Below are 13,880 nucleotides of genomic sequence, written 5' to 3' on the forward strand. Positions count from 1 at the left end.
CCAGCAGCAGCCTCCAGAGTCTCATTATTATTGTGACACAGGCTCCACTGCAATTGGAACAGGAAGCTGAAGCCTAATTAGAGAGTTTTTAATTGATTCAAAGTTTGAAGGCAAAGACAAACTCTGTGGCAGTGAGTGTATTATTGAATGATAAACCAAGGGATTAATATTGACCAGCTGGCTTTTCAAGCAACACCTCCGCTCACCAACACATTTAAACATTTAAAGCTGGAGATCGAATATTAACAGAGGAATATCTCTTGCACTCATATCCTTGCTATTTTAATGCAAGCATTTTTAAAAATTTTAGCAGAGCTAACACAGCTTTTAAAACAGTTGACAGGGGAATATAAATGCATTGAATGTTTGGCTGTTACCGTTGCCAATGGTCAGTTCCAACCTGATGAAGCAATGCATTTTCCACTGCACAGTGTGGGCTTGTTTTTTTCAGTTTCTTGGTCTATAATAGAATATAATAAACTCTGGGAGCTGTTGATGTAAATGATGCTTTTGATTAATTCTGATGGTACACAGCTGGACGATGATTGATTGATTCATTCATAACGATGCTGCTGTTGTAAACGCCAGTTTATATCCATCACGATGATTTGTAACTATTACACGGCTGTTCAGTGGCAGCATTTATCCAAGTGTTTTTGTGCAGCCCTGCAGGTAAGAAACATTAATTGGTTACAGTATTAAATTGATACTGCAGGAAGTTTGTGTTTGTTCCCCATTTTATTCAGTTTGGAGTCAGAGGCAGAGATCAGCCTGTCAATAAATACAAATGATAAATATCCCTATGCATAGTACTAATGAAACAGATTACACCATGTATGAAATTTTTGCCTAATTGATTAAAATTGAAAATAATATATTCTTATAACTTAATTGTTTTGAATCCTGTGCCTTATAAAGCTGATATTAGTTTAACTGTAGTGAAATATATAAACAAATTGCCAAGCGAATGTATAAGCTAATGGAAAATTATAAGTTTGTAACTAATGTTATAGAGTTTCAGATGATTTTCAGTCTCCAATCTGTTACATCATTTAAATCCTCTTCAAATTAATCCAGTCTTCATGATTGTAAAAATAGAGGATCAATGACACATGTGGCTTTGATTTCCTTTTATACACAGTCATACAATTTCTTACTGTTCACTTGAATAGGATAGGACTGGCGAACCCTGGGAAACAGTTTGTTCCTCAGACAGGGCTTTTAGCACTTGGCCGTAATTATACCCAGTGGCTTTTCCGTGATGAAGCTTATGAACCTTATGAATAGGTTAAAGAATGGAATGAGAACAGGCTGTGCACTCCATGTAGCCCAATTATTATGACAATACATGTTACCCCATTATGAGCTCTCTGCAGCTTATTTAATCGCCTGAGCAAGTTAAAAATCATGACTGAAATTTCCACGAAGATAAGACTCTGATAAGTTCCTTTCCTGCTTTCTCACACAAAGTAATCTAATATTGTCATTTGTTATTATATCAGGCAGTGTAATTCAGCACATAATATTCCCTTAGTTCCAACAGTTTAAAGTGTTTATACACTTTTCTTTTAGTTTCTGTCTTGCTCACAAGCTGGAGCTTTGCCTTTCACCATTTCTGCATGACCTACAACCACTTCCAGCTTCCAACCTTTACCCTTTTCAGCTCCCAGCTTCTCCTTCTCACATCTATTTTACTGGATAATGTTTTCACAGGACAGAGTTTCTTTCTGAACTCTGGTCAATAGAGACACAAATAGGACACACTTCTTAAAAAAAAGTATTATTTATTCATTGCCATTGCTATTCATTAGACCATCTCTCTCAGCAGTGTGCTCATATGCGCTCAATGTGTTCATGCCTTACTCTATACTCCCTGCGCCTTTCTGTCACAGTCAATTGCCTGACTGCATCTGTCACAAAACATGGCGGGAAATCTAGTAAAGCTAATGGAATGGATTCTGCATTATGAAAGCAAATGGTCTGTCACCAAACACAAAATGCAATTTGTTTTCACTCCAATATGTTTTCCAACCCCTTTCCCAGCTCAGTGCCCCTCCTAGCTTGAGCTGTTAACAGAGTTAGTTAAAATGTCAGAAATGTGAATGAACAGCCTAAACGTTTCCAATATTAATTATAATAAGTTTCTTTTTAGGGTAAGACAGCATAACACTGTGCTGTCCAACCATATGACATTATGGCCCAAGATTTCCTGGACTGACCAAAATGCTGCTTTCATACTCTGACCTTGCTGAACACCAAAATTTTCCACAGAACTCAGTTGCCTGAGTTGGGGCGTTGATAACTTATGTGAAACATGTGTAGAGACAATGCCCCCAATAGAATTAGTAGTAAGTGGGCTGCTGTATTTTGCCGTGGCATGTCACATTCAGAGCCCCTTTCCTCTGTTATTGCTTTTCCAACATTATGTAGAACAGAGGTATATCCATTGGGAAGGTCATTGCAACTGCTTAGTCCTTTGGAATACATGGGCGGGGGAGGGGGGGCGTGCAGGGAGTCAGTGGGAGCTGTGGGCAACAGGCGTCTGAAATATTTCAGGTGCCCTGTGACTAACAGTGTATAGTTTGTATAATTCAGGTCCCAACAGAAAAAAGGGATTAAAAATCACTATCAAATTTCAGTTATGCCTATAATATGTGACTGTAGGCTTTGCTACATCTATTTTTTGGGGGAGTTACTATGCTTATTACTGATGCAGATGCAGAAAACTCCCATTAGCAACGCCTTTTCAAAAAGAAATCAAACTATGTGAATAAGTGAGAGAGGTTTAGGTGGATGCATCTCAGGAACCATTCAAACAATTGAGAAGATTTGCATGTTTCAAGTTAAAACAATATAACTAGTTATGCACGAATTTACTCAGGGAGAAAATAGCACAACACGTTGTAGTTATTCCAAAATTTATGGAAATCCTGGGCAATATGTTTTGAACAATCTCTTAATTTTGTCCTGCTATCCCTTTGCAACATTTTACGTTGTTATTTTTTATAGTGAAAATTGGGCAACTGCTGAATTATAGTTGTCAAATATTCAATGGGATATAATGAAAGTTTATCAGTTATAGAATACACTTCCATATAATTTAGTATGAATTATTAAGCTTCTGATCAATGAAGTCTTCTACATCAGGTGAAATACATCCGTAGTCACTATATTAAATAAATTATGAAGAAACCAGTAATTAAGTGAACTTAAGCTGTAGAAATAATATCATAAGCATTAAACCAATCACATTCAATTCATGTCTGCCATTTTATCAAGATTATCATGTCCACTAAAACAGCAGACAGAAGAATACAATCTGAAGGAGCCAATTGCCAATTTTCTCATGCTGCAATTTTTCCTTTGAATTATTTAATAACGTTTTAAATTTTCATTTAGATTTATCATTTTAATTCATTTTTTGCTTTGCCATTGAAAAATACATTGAACGTTTGCATTGAAAATCAAAATCTTAAAGACTAAACCAAAAAAAACCACTTTGGCAGGATGACTGCAGATGTTCTGATTTTCACAAAGACCTTTGTGAGTCATATCCATGATAGAATACTCACATTCATCTTGCAGCATTTCCTACCCAGTACACTTCAGTGCTAAGAAGCCTCTTCAGCACTTGGCCCTGCTCAGATTGTTCCACTACCAACAATATCAGGCATCTTCCCACCACTACACCTGCAATGAATGTTATTTTTTTAAAGACACAAGCAGAATTATTATGACTTAGGTATTTTGCCTCAATTCCATTGGATTATAAGCATCCTTGATAGAAACACTGCCAGTGCCTTCATGCAGTCTATATTTTCTCAACAGAATCAGTAGGGGTGATTTTCAACTGGCGTCTGCCCTAGCTGCTGACCTTGGGAAGTGAGGCAATCAGCAGTTAAAACTTAAGTTTAAAAAATCACCTGATCCTTGGTCTGCCCATTGGTACTATGCCTTGATTAGCCTACCAACAATCCTTAAAGGGATTGCTTACTCATAAATTGGCCACCAAAAGAGAAATGCTCCTGTTGCCCCACAAAAAGACTCCCTCCCCAGACTGTCTCTCCTAATCCTGCTGAACATTTAACTTCAATACTTTATCCTATGCAGCTTCCCCATTTATCATATACAACTAGCTTGGGTCCATGTCTCTGGTGAGCTTTTGGCAGTGAAAGCACATGAATGATGACATGGATTATGCTGTACAGGCAGGGCCTGAAGTAGAGTTACTTAACAAATCTCTTTCGTCCTCCTATTCCTCCTTCTTGCTTCACTCATAAAAGGAGGTGGCAGAGGAACTGAGTTCTCATACAAGTCTCAGAAGGAGTAACGTGAGGTTGTTTGCAAGAAGTCAAGTGTGCTCCTCAACATGAGATGGAGCTGCAAAAAAGTGTTGAGGGACAACTATAACTGACACCCCATTCCTGCTCCCAATCTGCACCCCTTCCATTCTCCATTTCCAACTTGTTGTGAGAATCTCCAGGAAGCTTCCATCTCACAAGGAGTTAGAAGACTAAAGTTTGGAAGTTCTTTGTTTGCAGGACATGTAAAGCAACCCAGATGTCAGCAAGCAGAGCATGGACGATTGCTGATAAGTGATAGAACTGACATTTCAGATGAGGCTTTCATGCATGTAAGCATGTGAAGATAGGCCCACTTGCAAATCCTACTGCACAATGATTCCCCCAATGGAAGCACTTGGACTTAGTGGTAGCAAGTTGTAAGGAACTGACACGCATGATAATGCAGTATATTTTTAAAAGCTGTGAGTGACTCCTTATGTTTTATCTGCTTTCATCAAGTCTTTAGACTTCTCAAGGCATTATGCCGATCCTTGGATGGGGGGAGGAGGTGCGTAGAAGAGGCACTTACCACCAATCTCATCTGCCTCCACTGCATAAATGCAACAGCTCTAAATGCCCTCCTCTCCATGCCTCCTCCACAAACAGGCAGTTTCCTGCAGGAGGGCCTCCACGTCCTTATCTAAAAATAATGATAAATCATGAACTATACAGAAACTGCTCACTGCCACTGCGGCCTTCTGGGTACAGCTTGGCCCTTTAAGGCCACTTTCATTGAATTGGTCAAGAAGGGATTTTTAGAAAAACATTTCATTCTGGCCATGCCAAAGCTAGCTATGCTACTGCACTCCTCCTCCCAAGGCAGACACCCTTACAAAAGCAGGAATTTCTTCAAAAAACTCAATTAACTTTACCCTAGAAAATTATTCAGGTAAACCCCCTCCCACCACACCAGAAAATATAATACATAAAACAAATATAAAATAGAAAGTTAAAAAATACATCGGCAGTATTGAAGTTAAGACCAAGATAATGGGCAGGATTTTCCCCCCGTTGGGAGGGAAGTTGAAGTGCCCCAATTGGGGGCATGCTGCCATTTTACGTGGGCGGGCCCATTAAGGCCTGTCCAGTGTGATGTCTGCACAGAAGCACTGTGTGCTCCCTGTGCGGGTTGGGGGGGAATTTCTAAACGCAAGAGTGCGAGAGTGCGCTCTTTGGCACATGCGCACGAAAGAGCGCATTCATCTCCCTGAGGCTAAGTGCTGCCTCAGGGAGGTCAGCTCTACAGAAAAAAATATTAAAAATAAAAAAATCCCTGACATGTCCGGGATAATTTTTTTTTAAACTTTAATTAAATTTTTTAAAAACCTACATGAAACCTCATCCTGCCCATGGATGAGGTTTCATGCTTTTTCTAACGCCCGCCAGGGCTCCTGGCCTGCCCGCCAACCATAAGGTTGAACGGGCAGGCCCATTAATAACTTAAATGACTCTGTCAATGGCCTCAATTGGCCAATGACAGGTCGGCGGGCGGGCAGCTGATTTTGCTGAGCCCCCGCCTACCTAAAAATTTAAATGGGGCGCAGTGACGTCGGGAGTTCCGCCCGGCGTCACCGTGTGTCATTTCCCGCTCACTGACAAGAAAATCCTGACCAATGTAATTTCTGATTTTTATTCACAAATGAATGCAAAGAATTGGTTAAATTGTTAAGCAATAGAAAAGTTGCTCTTAACTTATAGCAAGTTGACCTTCATTATGCAATGTTTCCTAGAGTTTCAAAATATTTTGGAAGGATGAAAGACAGCTGTCTAAGTTAGTAGCTCATTAAGACTCATAAAGTCAAATTAGGTAAATTCGAACAAGCCATGCACTTATTTTGACCTTCATTACATGCAGTGTGGCCATTTTACACATTGTCAACACACGCAGAATCTTCAAGAGGGATTGGGCACAATTTGTGACTAATTCCGTCTTACTGGAGAAGCTTAATGAGGTTAAAGAACCAGTTATTTGTGGAAAAATTATAAGGCCAGTTTAGTCACTGAGGACTGGACAATGGCTGATTCATTTAATTAATTCTTCACATTAATTTTCACAAGAGAACTGTGGGAGGATTCCAGATCCTATGACTAAGATGGATGAGGCATAAGTGGAAGCACTTAAGAATGTAGCAATCAGTAAACGAAGATTCGTGAAGACAATTGAGGAATTGATGGTCGATGGGTCTAGCTCCCTGCTACTTGGCCCCTGAGAATTGTACAAAAGTAATGGACTGAATAGGCAGGAAACTGACAAAAACAATCTGTACCTCTTTACTAACAAGGAATTCACCTTGGGAATCGAGAAATTGCTGATGTGAGACTAATTTTTATCATAAGATAGAGACATGAAACATATTGTAGATGAGTAAGCTTAACGTCAGAAGTTTAAGAACTCTTTGAGAGCTTTCAGAAACATAGGCCAGAATTTTTCGGCCCCATTGGCTTCAGGCATCATGGCGGCCGGGTTGAGGGGATGGGGGAACAAAATGGCGAGAAAGCCAAAAATCATTTTCGCACCAGAGTAAAAGCGCAGCAGGATCATCCAATCGTATCTACCATGGCAGAACACCAGTTCTGCTGGAGGCCAGCGACATCCCGCTAATGGGATGCAAAGTAGGGCCCATCGGGAATCGTCCCCCCCACGCCAGATTTACCGTTACGCTGGCGGGAAAACATGCGACCCAGAATGCGTCTGGACAAGTGTGACATGCAGCTGTCAGGACTTACTGTTAAGGCCTTGCTCAGATCGTGGATGTTCAAGGAGCAGAAGATGCTGGAGCCCTACATCTCCCAGACCCTGGAGGAATACATACATCACGTGCTGGGTGGATTGTCATGGACGTGACTCTGTCGCGAAGCAGTTCTGGAAAGGTGGGAGGTCTCCATTGATGTCTTGGGTCTCGTTCAGAACATCACAGTCTTGGCCATGGGCTACAGATGATCAGCAAGCAGGTGGGAGAGGAAGGTCTAGGTTTGACTGGGAGAGGAAGGGGTGGACTGGGGGGAGGGGGTGAGGTTGGGAGTGGTGTGACAAAGCTGTTGGGGGCTGAGGTTCAGAGGGGGGAAAATCAAAGGTGTTGGGGGGGTGAGGTTGTTAGTGGGGGACGATGGTTTCGGGGGTAAGGCTGGAAAGGGGGAGGAGGGAGTACAAGGGAGGAAGGTGTAATGGGGGAGAATGGCAGCAAGTGGATAGGAAGTTGTAAGGGGGGAGGAAGGTGTAGGGAAAGGGGCTTGGAGTGGAGAAGGAGTTCGGAGTGGGGAAGGAGTCCGGGGGAGGAAGGAGTCCTGGAGGAGAAAGTAGTCCGGAGGGGGGAAGGAATCCAGAGGGGAGAGGGAGTCTGAAGAGGGGAAGGATTCAAAAGGGGGAAGAAGATCAGAGGGGGGAAGGAGTTTGGAAGGAGGGAGGAAGGAGTTCAGGGTGTGGGTGGGAAGGAGGGGTGGGGTGGGAGGAAGAGGGAGTAATGGTGAAGGAGGGAGTAAGGGGAGATTGCCCAGGTGAATGTGTAAGGGCAATGTCTGTGGAGTCAATGATTACCTTCTCAGGAGCAAACTGAGGGTGGTGTGGTAGCAGGGAATGGTGAGTATCAGAAGGGGCACAGTGAGCCGGAAGGTGGGATGGTGAGCATGTGACAGTAGAGGTAGAAGGGACGGCAAGAGTCTTTGGTGGGGGCTCAGAGACAGACACGGACCCTGGGGGTGGGAAGGAGGAGGTCGGGGAGATCAATGTGGATGGGAGTAGGATTCTAGGAAGGTAGGGAATGTGCATGTTCACTGGACATCTCAAAAGAAAAGGGTTCAGGTTGGTAGGTGATGGTGGGAAGGTGGAAGGTGATATGAGGGGAGTCCGCAGTGATGGCAGAACGGACATGGGTGACTGGTGGAGGGGAAAGGATAGGGAACTGACTAGAAACTTAACGACTACCATGGCTGTCAAAATCGAAAGTTAGCAGAGCCTTGCGTTGAATGGGTACAGGTGCTGCATGGGAGTGCAATCAGTATATGGGTCGGCTCAGATAGACAACTGAAAGAGAACCCCAGCAGGCAGAATTGAAAATGCTCAGGATAGTGTGTGATGGATGAAGGCTCTGCTTGTGTAGGAGAGCGCTTGCATGAGGCTTTGAAAGGCCCTGCCACTTCTCCTTCCGGAATCACTCATGGTGCAGCTGAACTGGTGGCGGTGGGAGGGCATGAATGAAGGGAGAGGACTCGCGAAGCCTGTCAATGAAGCTGAAAGACGCCATTACACATTATTCAGTGAAAGTGAATATATTTTCAGATTATAAAGTGACAAAATGTGTTCACTCATGCAACTACTTGTGATCAGAATTTCTTAACTTTTCTAGGCCTACCACTTCTTCTAGATGCTGCCCTGACCTCCAAAGCAAGGGTGAAAACAACCTGTGCAACGGTTGGCCCCGTTGCTTCTGGTGACTTCGGTGATGCATCCACTGGAGAGCTGAGATCCTGAGGGCCCCGCCTTGCTTTGGCTGTCCTGTGTTGGTCAGCTGCTCCCTCTGCAGTGACAGAGGACAAGGTTGAGGGGGGTCACAGGCAAAGGGGACTCGGAGGGAGAGGATAGCCTCTGAGTTTCTTAAGTGGATTACCCAAGGGTGTCCAGCTGCCGCTCCTTCTCCCATCAGGTGCCCAAGGATCCCAGACTGACTCCTTGAGGGGAGGGAGCATCTGGCAGGACTATGAGGGCCCCGTTTCCCTCTCATGTTGCTGCTGCAGGAACTAACCCATGGTTACCGCGATGGAGTGCAAGGTCTGTGCACATCTCTCCGTTCTGCTGGACTAGGGTGCACATGGCATCCACCATCCTTCCCATAGAGACCTCCATACGCACACATGTGGGCACCATTTCATCAGAGAGCAGGCGAATGCACGCTTCTACTCACATGCCACTCTGTTGAGGGCTTCCAACAGCTCAGCGTGATGTTCCCACGATTCTGCTGACTCACCACGATAAATTGGAAGGCCGAATCCAGAGGCTCGTCATCTGACTTGGACCTCACCGATACCTCTTCCCCAGCACTCCTCTGCATGCCAGGGAGCTCGGCTGAACCTGCCTCCTGTCACATGTGGACATGTGACCGTGCGGATTGTGAACCTGAGCCTGTCCTAGATCTAGGTCCCACTGAGGTGTGTGTCTGTGCTGGTGGAGGATGTGGGTAAGTGCTGTGATAGATCTCCTAAGTTGCTTATTTCCAGCTCTTCAAATGGAGGAGGTGTCCTCTTGGCTGGCAGTGAAGACCTGGACAGAGCTGAGGGATTGGCTGGTTGAGGGCGTCACTTAGCAGAACTCCCTGTGAACCAAAGTAGAGATAATTCCAGTTCTGTTGAAGGGTCATGAGGACTCGAAACGTCAACTCTTTTCTTCTCCGCCGATGCTGCCAGACCTGCTGAGTTTTTCCAGGTAATTCTGTATTTGTTAGAGATAATTAGTGCATGGCAACAGAGTCAAAAACAAGAGAGAGTGCACTCACAGTTGCATTGAGGGGGGATGATGTGGAGCAGGATTCTCACGTGGATGTTCGCCAGTGACACCATCACCGAGGTCCATGTCCTCACCAGTCAACGCGATGGCCCACTCCTCAATGTGAGTGAGGGGCCTAATGTGGGCCTGTCAGTCTGGGACCTCTCACTGCTGATGTGAGCAGGCTTCATCTGTATGGAAACAGGTGGAGAGAATGTGAGCAGGATGTATGGCACAGCGTGGAAGGTTTGTGTGGTCAGCAGAGCCATGGATGAGATGAGGCCACGAGCTCCAGAGGATATGAGCCCAAAGGAGATGTGAGGATGTGTGTGTGAGAGTTAGTGGTGTTGTACCTTGAGCTGTGAGATCCCTGTAGATGTGTGTGAGTTGAAAGTGATGAGGCGGTTGACTGACCCTGGCAGAACAGATGAGAGCATTCGTCGTCTTCCTGCACTGGATGGCTGACTTCCTCTGTGCTCCACCACCTCCAGGATGGATTGGTGACTCTGGCAGACCCCCTGTGGCCAAAGTGGGGGCAGAGGACATCGCAGTGGACTTCCACTGTGTCCAGCAGGAGCCCCAGAGAGGCATCACTAAGTTTGGGGGCTGCCATCTCCTTTGCTTTCGGGGCTATCTGTATCCTGGAGCAACCCTGGTCTGTAGACATGAAGTAGGCTGCACTGTGGTGTGCTTTAAATATGGTGCCTGGAGCGAGAAAGCAGTGAGGTCACAGCATGGCAGGCAAATCCAAGCCTGCCCACCAGTGATCCAGCATGTTTCCCATGAATACAATATTAATCAGGTGGGACAAACTGGGAATGGGATGATAAGGCGTGAAAAGCCGCCGTTGCGACCAATGGGTAAAAAGTCCTTTTTCCTGCCTGCTACCGCACTTTGTGCAAATCTGGGATGATTCTGCTTAATGATTCTCCCCAAAACACAGCACATTCTTTTTTAGCTAACAGTTTAATTCCTGTTTGAATGCTTTAATTGAACCCGCCCCAATCACACTCTCAGGCAGTTCATTCCAGTCCTCAACCACTCGCTGCATGAAAAAGTTTTTCCTCAAGTTGCTTTTGCTTCTTTTACCAATTACTTTAAATCTATGCCCTCTCGTTCTCAATCCTTTCATGTGTGGGATCAGTTTCTCCCTACCTCCGTTGTCCAGACCCCTCATGATTTTGAATATCTCTATCAAATCTCCCCTCAGCCTTCTTTCCTCCAAGGAAAACAGTCTCAACCTCTGCAATTTATCGTCATAACTGAAGTCCCTCATCCCTGGAACCATATTGGCCAGGACACTGGTGATAACTCCCCTGTTCTTTCTCGAATAGTGATCAGTGATCTTTTATGTCAAGCTGAGAGGGTAAAGAGGGCTTTGGTTTAACACCTCATCCAAAAGACAGCACCTAATTACATTGTCAGTAAACACTAAATTGTGGAATGTGGCAAAATGATATGTGTAGTAAAAATAGTGCACATTTAAAATAATTTCTTGAGGTTGACTACCTGAATTGAAAATACCATGTAATGTGGATAGGGATAACCATAATGTATTTAGGTATGGAACATGTTTCACATGTATACACATTGGATATAATATATTATGTAGAAAGGTGTGGAATAGAAGTGATTATTACTTCTGGTAAACATCCATCCAATAAAAGGTGGTGTCAATAAGACAAATAGGCATTAAGACGCATTAAGAGAAGCATAGGATATAAGGCAAAAAAAGTTAATTATTCCATATCCCTGATTTATAAAAGTAAACTTAAAGCATAATTAAAATTCAACCCATGGTGATGGCGTTACCTATCCTATGGTCTAATTAAATGATCTGCCTGCCTTGTTAACCCACGCTACAACAGAATATTTTGTAAGTATTGCATTGGCTGTGAAGCAACCTGACACATCCTGAGGTCATAAAAGCTGCTATATGAATGCAATTTATTTCTTCAAAATATTTTACATATTTCTTGGTTACATGCACGTGTCAGTGTATACATACAGCAGGCATTCACATGCGAGTCATGTCAAATAAAAAGAAAAACTTTGGTACAAGTCATTTACAATCATCAGTATAGGAGCAAAGGGAGGAATATGTTGGTCAGTGTGTGAAATTTCTGATCATAAGTCCAGTGCCAGTTTATATTGGCATAGTTGTAAACTCATAAATTTTGCAGTACTACTAAGCTCTATGTGCATCACATGAAATTACCAGTATTAATAGAAAGTTATAGATGTTTTTTGGTGGCAGGAAAATCAAAATCAATATTATCTACATCATACATTTTTGACTACTGTGCAGGTGGCAATTTTTATGCCACTACCGCACTTTTAACAGGATGGCCACAGGCATTGCCCTCCAAACACATTTCTTTTTCCATCCATGTTTTTTTAAGAGCAGAAAAGTCAGTCACCCTAAATAGATCAATGTCAAGTGCATTGAATGTACACAGTTATACCGACCAAGAAAAAGAACCATTTTAGTTTGATCCAGGGGCTGCTGTTACCTGTGTAACACAGCACGCATTTGCACTTTCAAGAGTGATAACAGGAGAAAATTGGAAGGCAAACGGAAGAGAACTTTATTTAAAATTATAAGACAAATGATTTTTGTCTTCACAACCTGGGCAATAATCTGGCAGAGAGAAGTTGCCAGTCCTTTATAGAACCCTGTTGTTTCAATTGAAAGAAAGCCAAGTAGTTCAAAGTGAGGTCAATCCATTACGCCAAATTACTGCCCAGTCAGTCAAGCTGAAAACCTACCCTATGTTATCTCCCAAATAAAGCTATCAAGATATACATTTGAATGAAAATTGCTAAGCAATTTAATAATTCTTTATCGAGATAATGGTTGCCTGCCTCACTGTGCTTTCGTTATAACCACTTATAGTACACATGTGAAGGATCCAGAGAGAATGGAAATAGCTACGGTGCAGTAGTCAAATAATAACAATTCCATGTTAAAATGGCGTTATGCAAAGGTTTTCAAGGAATACAAGTATTGCCCCATGTAGAAGAAGATTCTAATTGTGCCTGCACAAAACCCACAAATTTCTGAAGGGCTAGGAGGGACTATTTAATTTTATTCATTAAAACTACACCACACTTTCAGAGAACCACAAGCAACGCAGAACCTTTGCACAGATGGAAAACTTGCAAATATAAACCAGAAGACATAGATTTTATGTTGCCCCTTTTGGAAGTATGGCATTTTTAGTAGCATATTTCTCTCAAAAATGGAAAAATCCATGGGGAATGAATTCATAGAAATTTAACTGTTCATACTTTTGAACATGACTTCAGAGACAACATTTGGAAGGTTTATAATAGAACATTACAATCAACATAGGAATGCCAGTTATGCATAATTAATCGCTAGAGTCTTTAAACACAAGAAAAGGACTACAGTTTCAGGTTTAAAGAATGTTCGTCAATGCACTGAGCCTTCTTTCTTAGAGCCCTGGCCTTTTTTTCGTCAACAAATATTGTTTGATAAGATTGTTTGATAAAATTCATTTCAAAGTACCAAACTGTCTTTATCTTTCTGCAAACATAAAGGAAACTAGCGAAGAAGCAGAAGGAAACACAGAACAGCACCCAACGGGAAATGGAACCTGTGGTAACAGCAACAGACAAGAGTTGTAACAAACACAGATCAGCACAAAGAGATGATGCATGTAAGTCCTAACATGGATTCATTGTGAGCCTCAGTTCAGAGGTATTGGATTTTCATCTGTGAGTGATAAGAACTAGGAAGATTTTGAGGTTAGACTATTAACACCACATGAATTTATCTTAGCTTTTTGCTTCATAGACTAGGTGAAATGATTTAAATAAGTTCACATTTTTTAATACGTAACAATCCAATACTCCCAAACTATACTTTAATTTCTGAACCTTGTATCCATACCAAAAACAATGTCTAAAATCAAGTATTTTTGTCTAGGATATAGCACAATATTAACTTATTTAATTCTGTCATGGCACTGAAGAGATTAAAGACAGCTTCACTCATTGATATTATGATACAGTTGTTACAAATATTATTTATCTCA

The 13,880-nt window shown here is 42.5% G+C and overlaps 1 protein-coding gene across 1 annotated transcript in view; it reads left to right on the forward strand.

Annotated features, from left to right (window-relative positions):
• The window catches only part of ptprt (protein tyrosine phosphatase receptor type T), a 1,444,026-nt gene that overhangs the window by 1,230,517 nt on the left and 199,629 nt on the right, over positions 1-13,880 (forward strand). The window contains exon 16 of the mRNA XM_041204432.1: positions 13,384-13,502. Coding sequence (XP_041060366.1) covers positions 13,384-13,502 — 119 coding nt within the window. The remainder of the gene's footprint in view (positions 1-13,383; positions 13,503-13,880) is intronic.

Source organism: Carcharodon carcharias, chromosome 14 (assembly GCF_017639515.1).
Source record: "Carcharodon carcharias isolate sCarCar2 chromosome 14, sCarCar2.pri, whole genome shotgun sequence".
NCBI lineage: Eukaryota > Metazoa > Chordata > Chondrichthyes > Lamniformes > Lamnidae > Carcharodon > Carcharodon carcharias.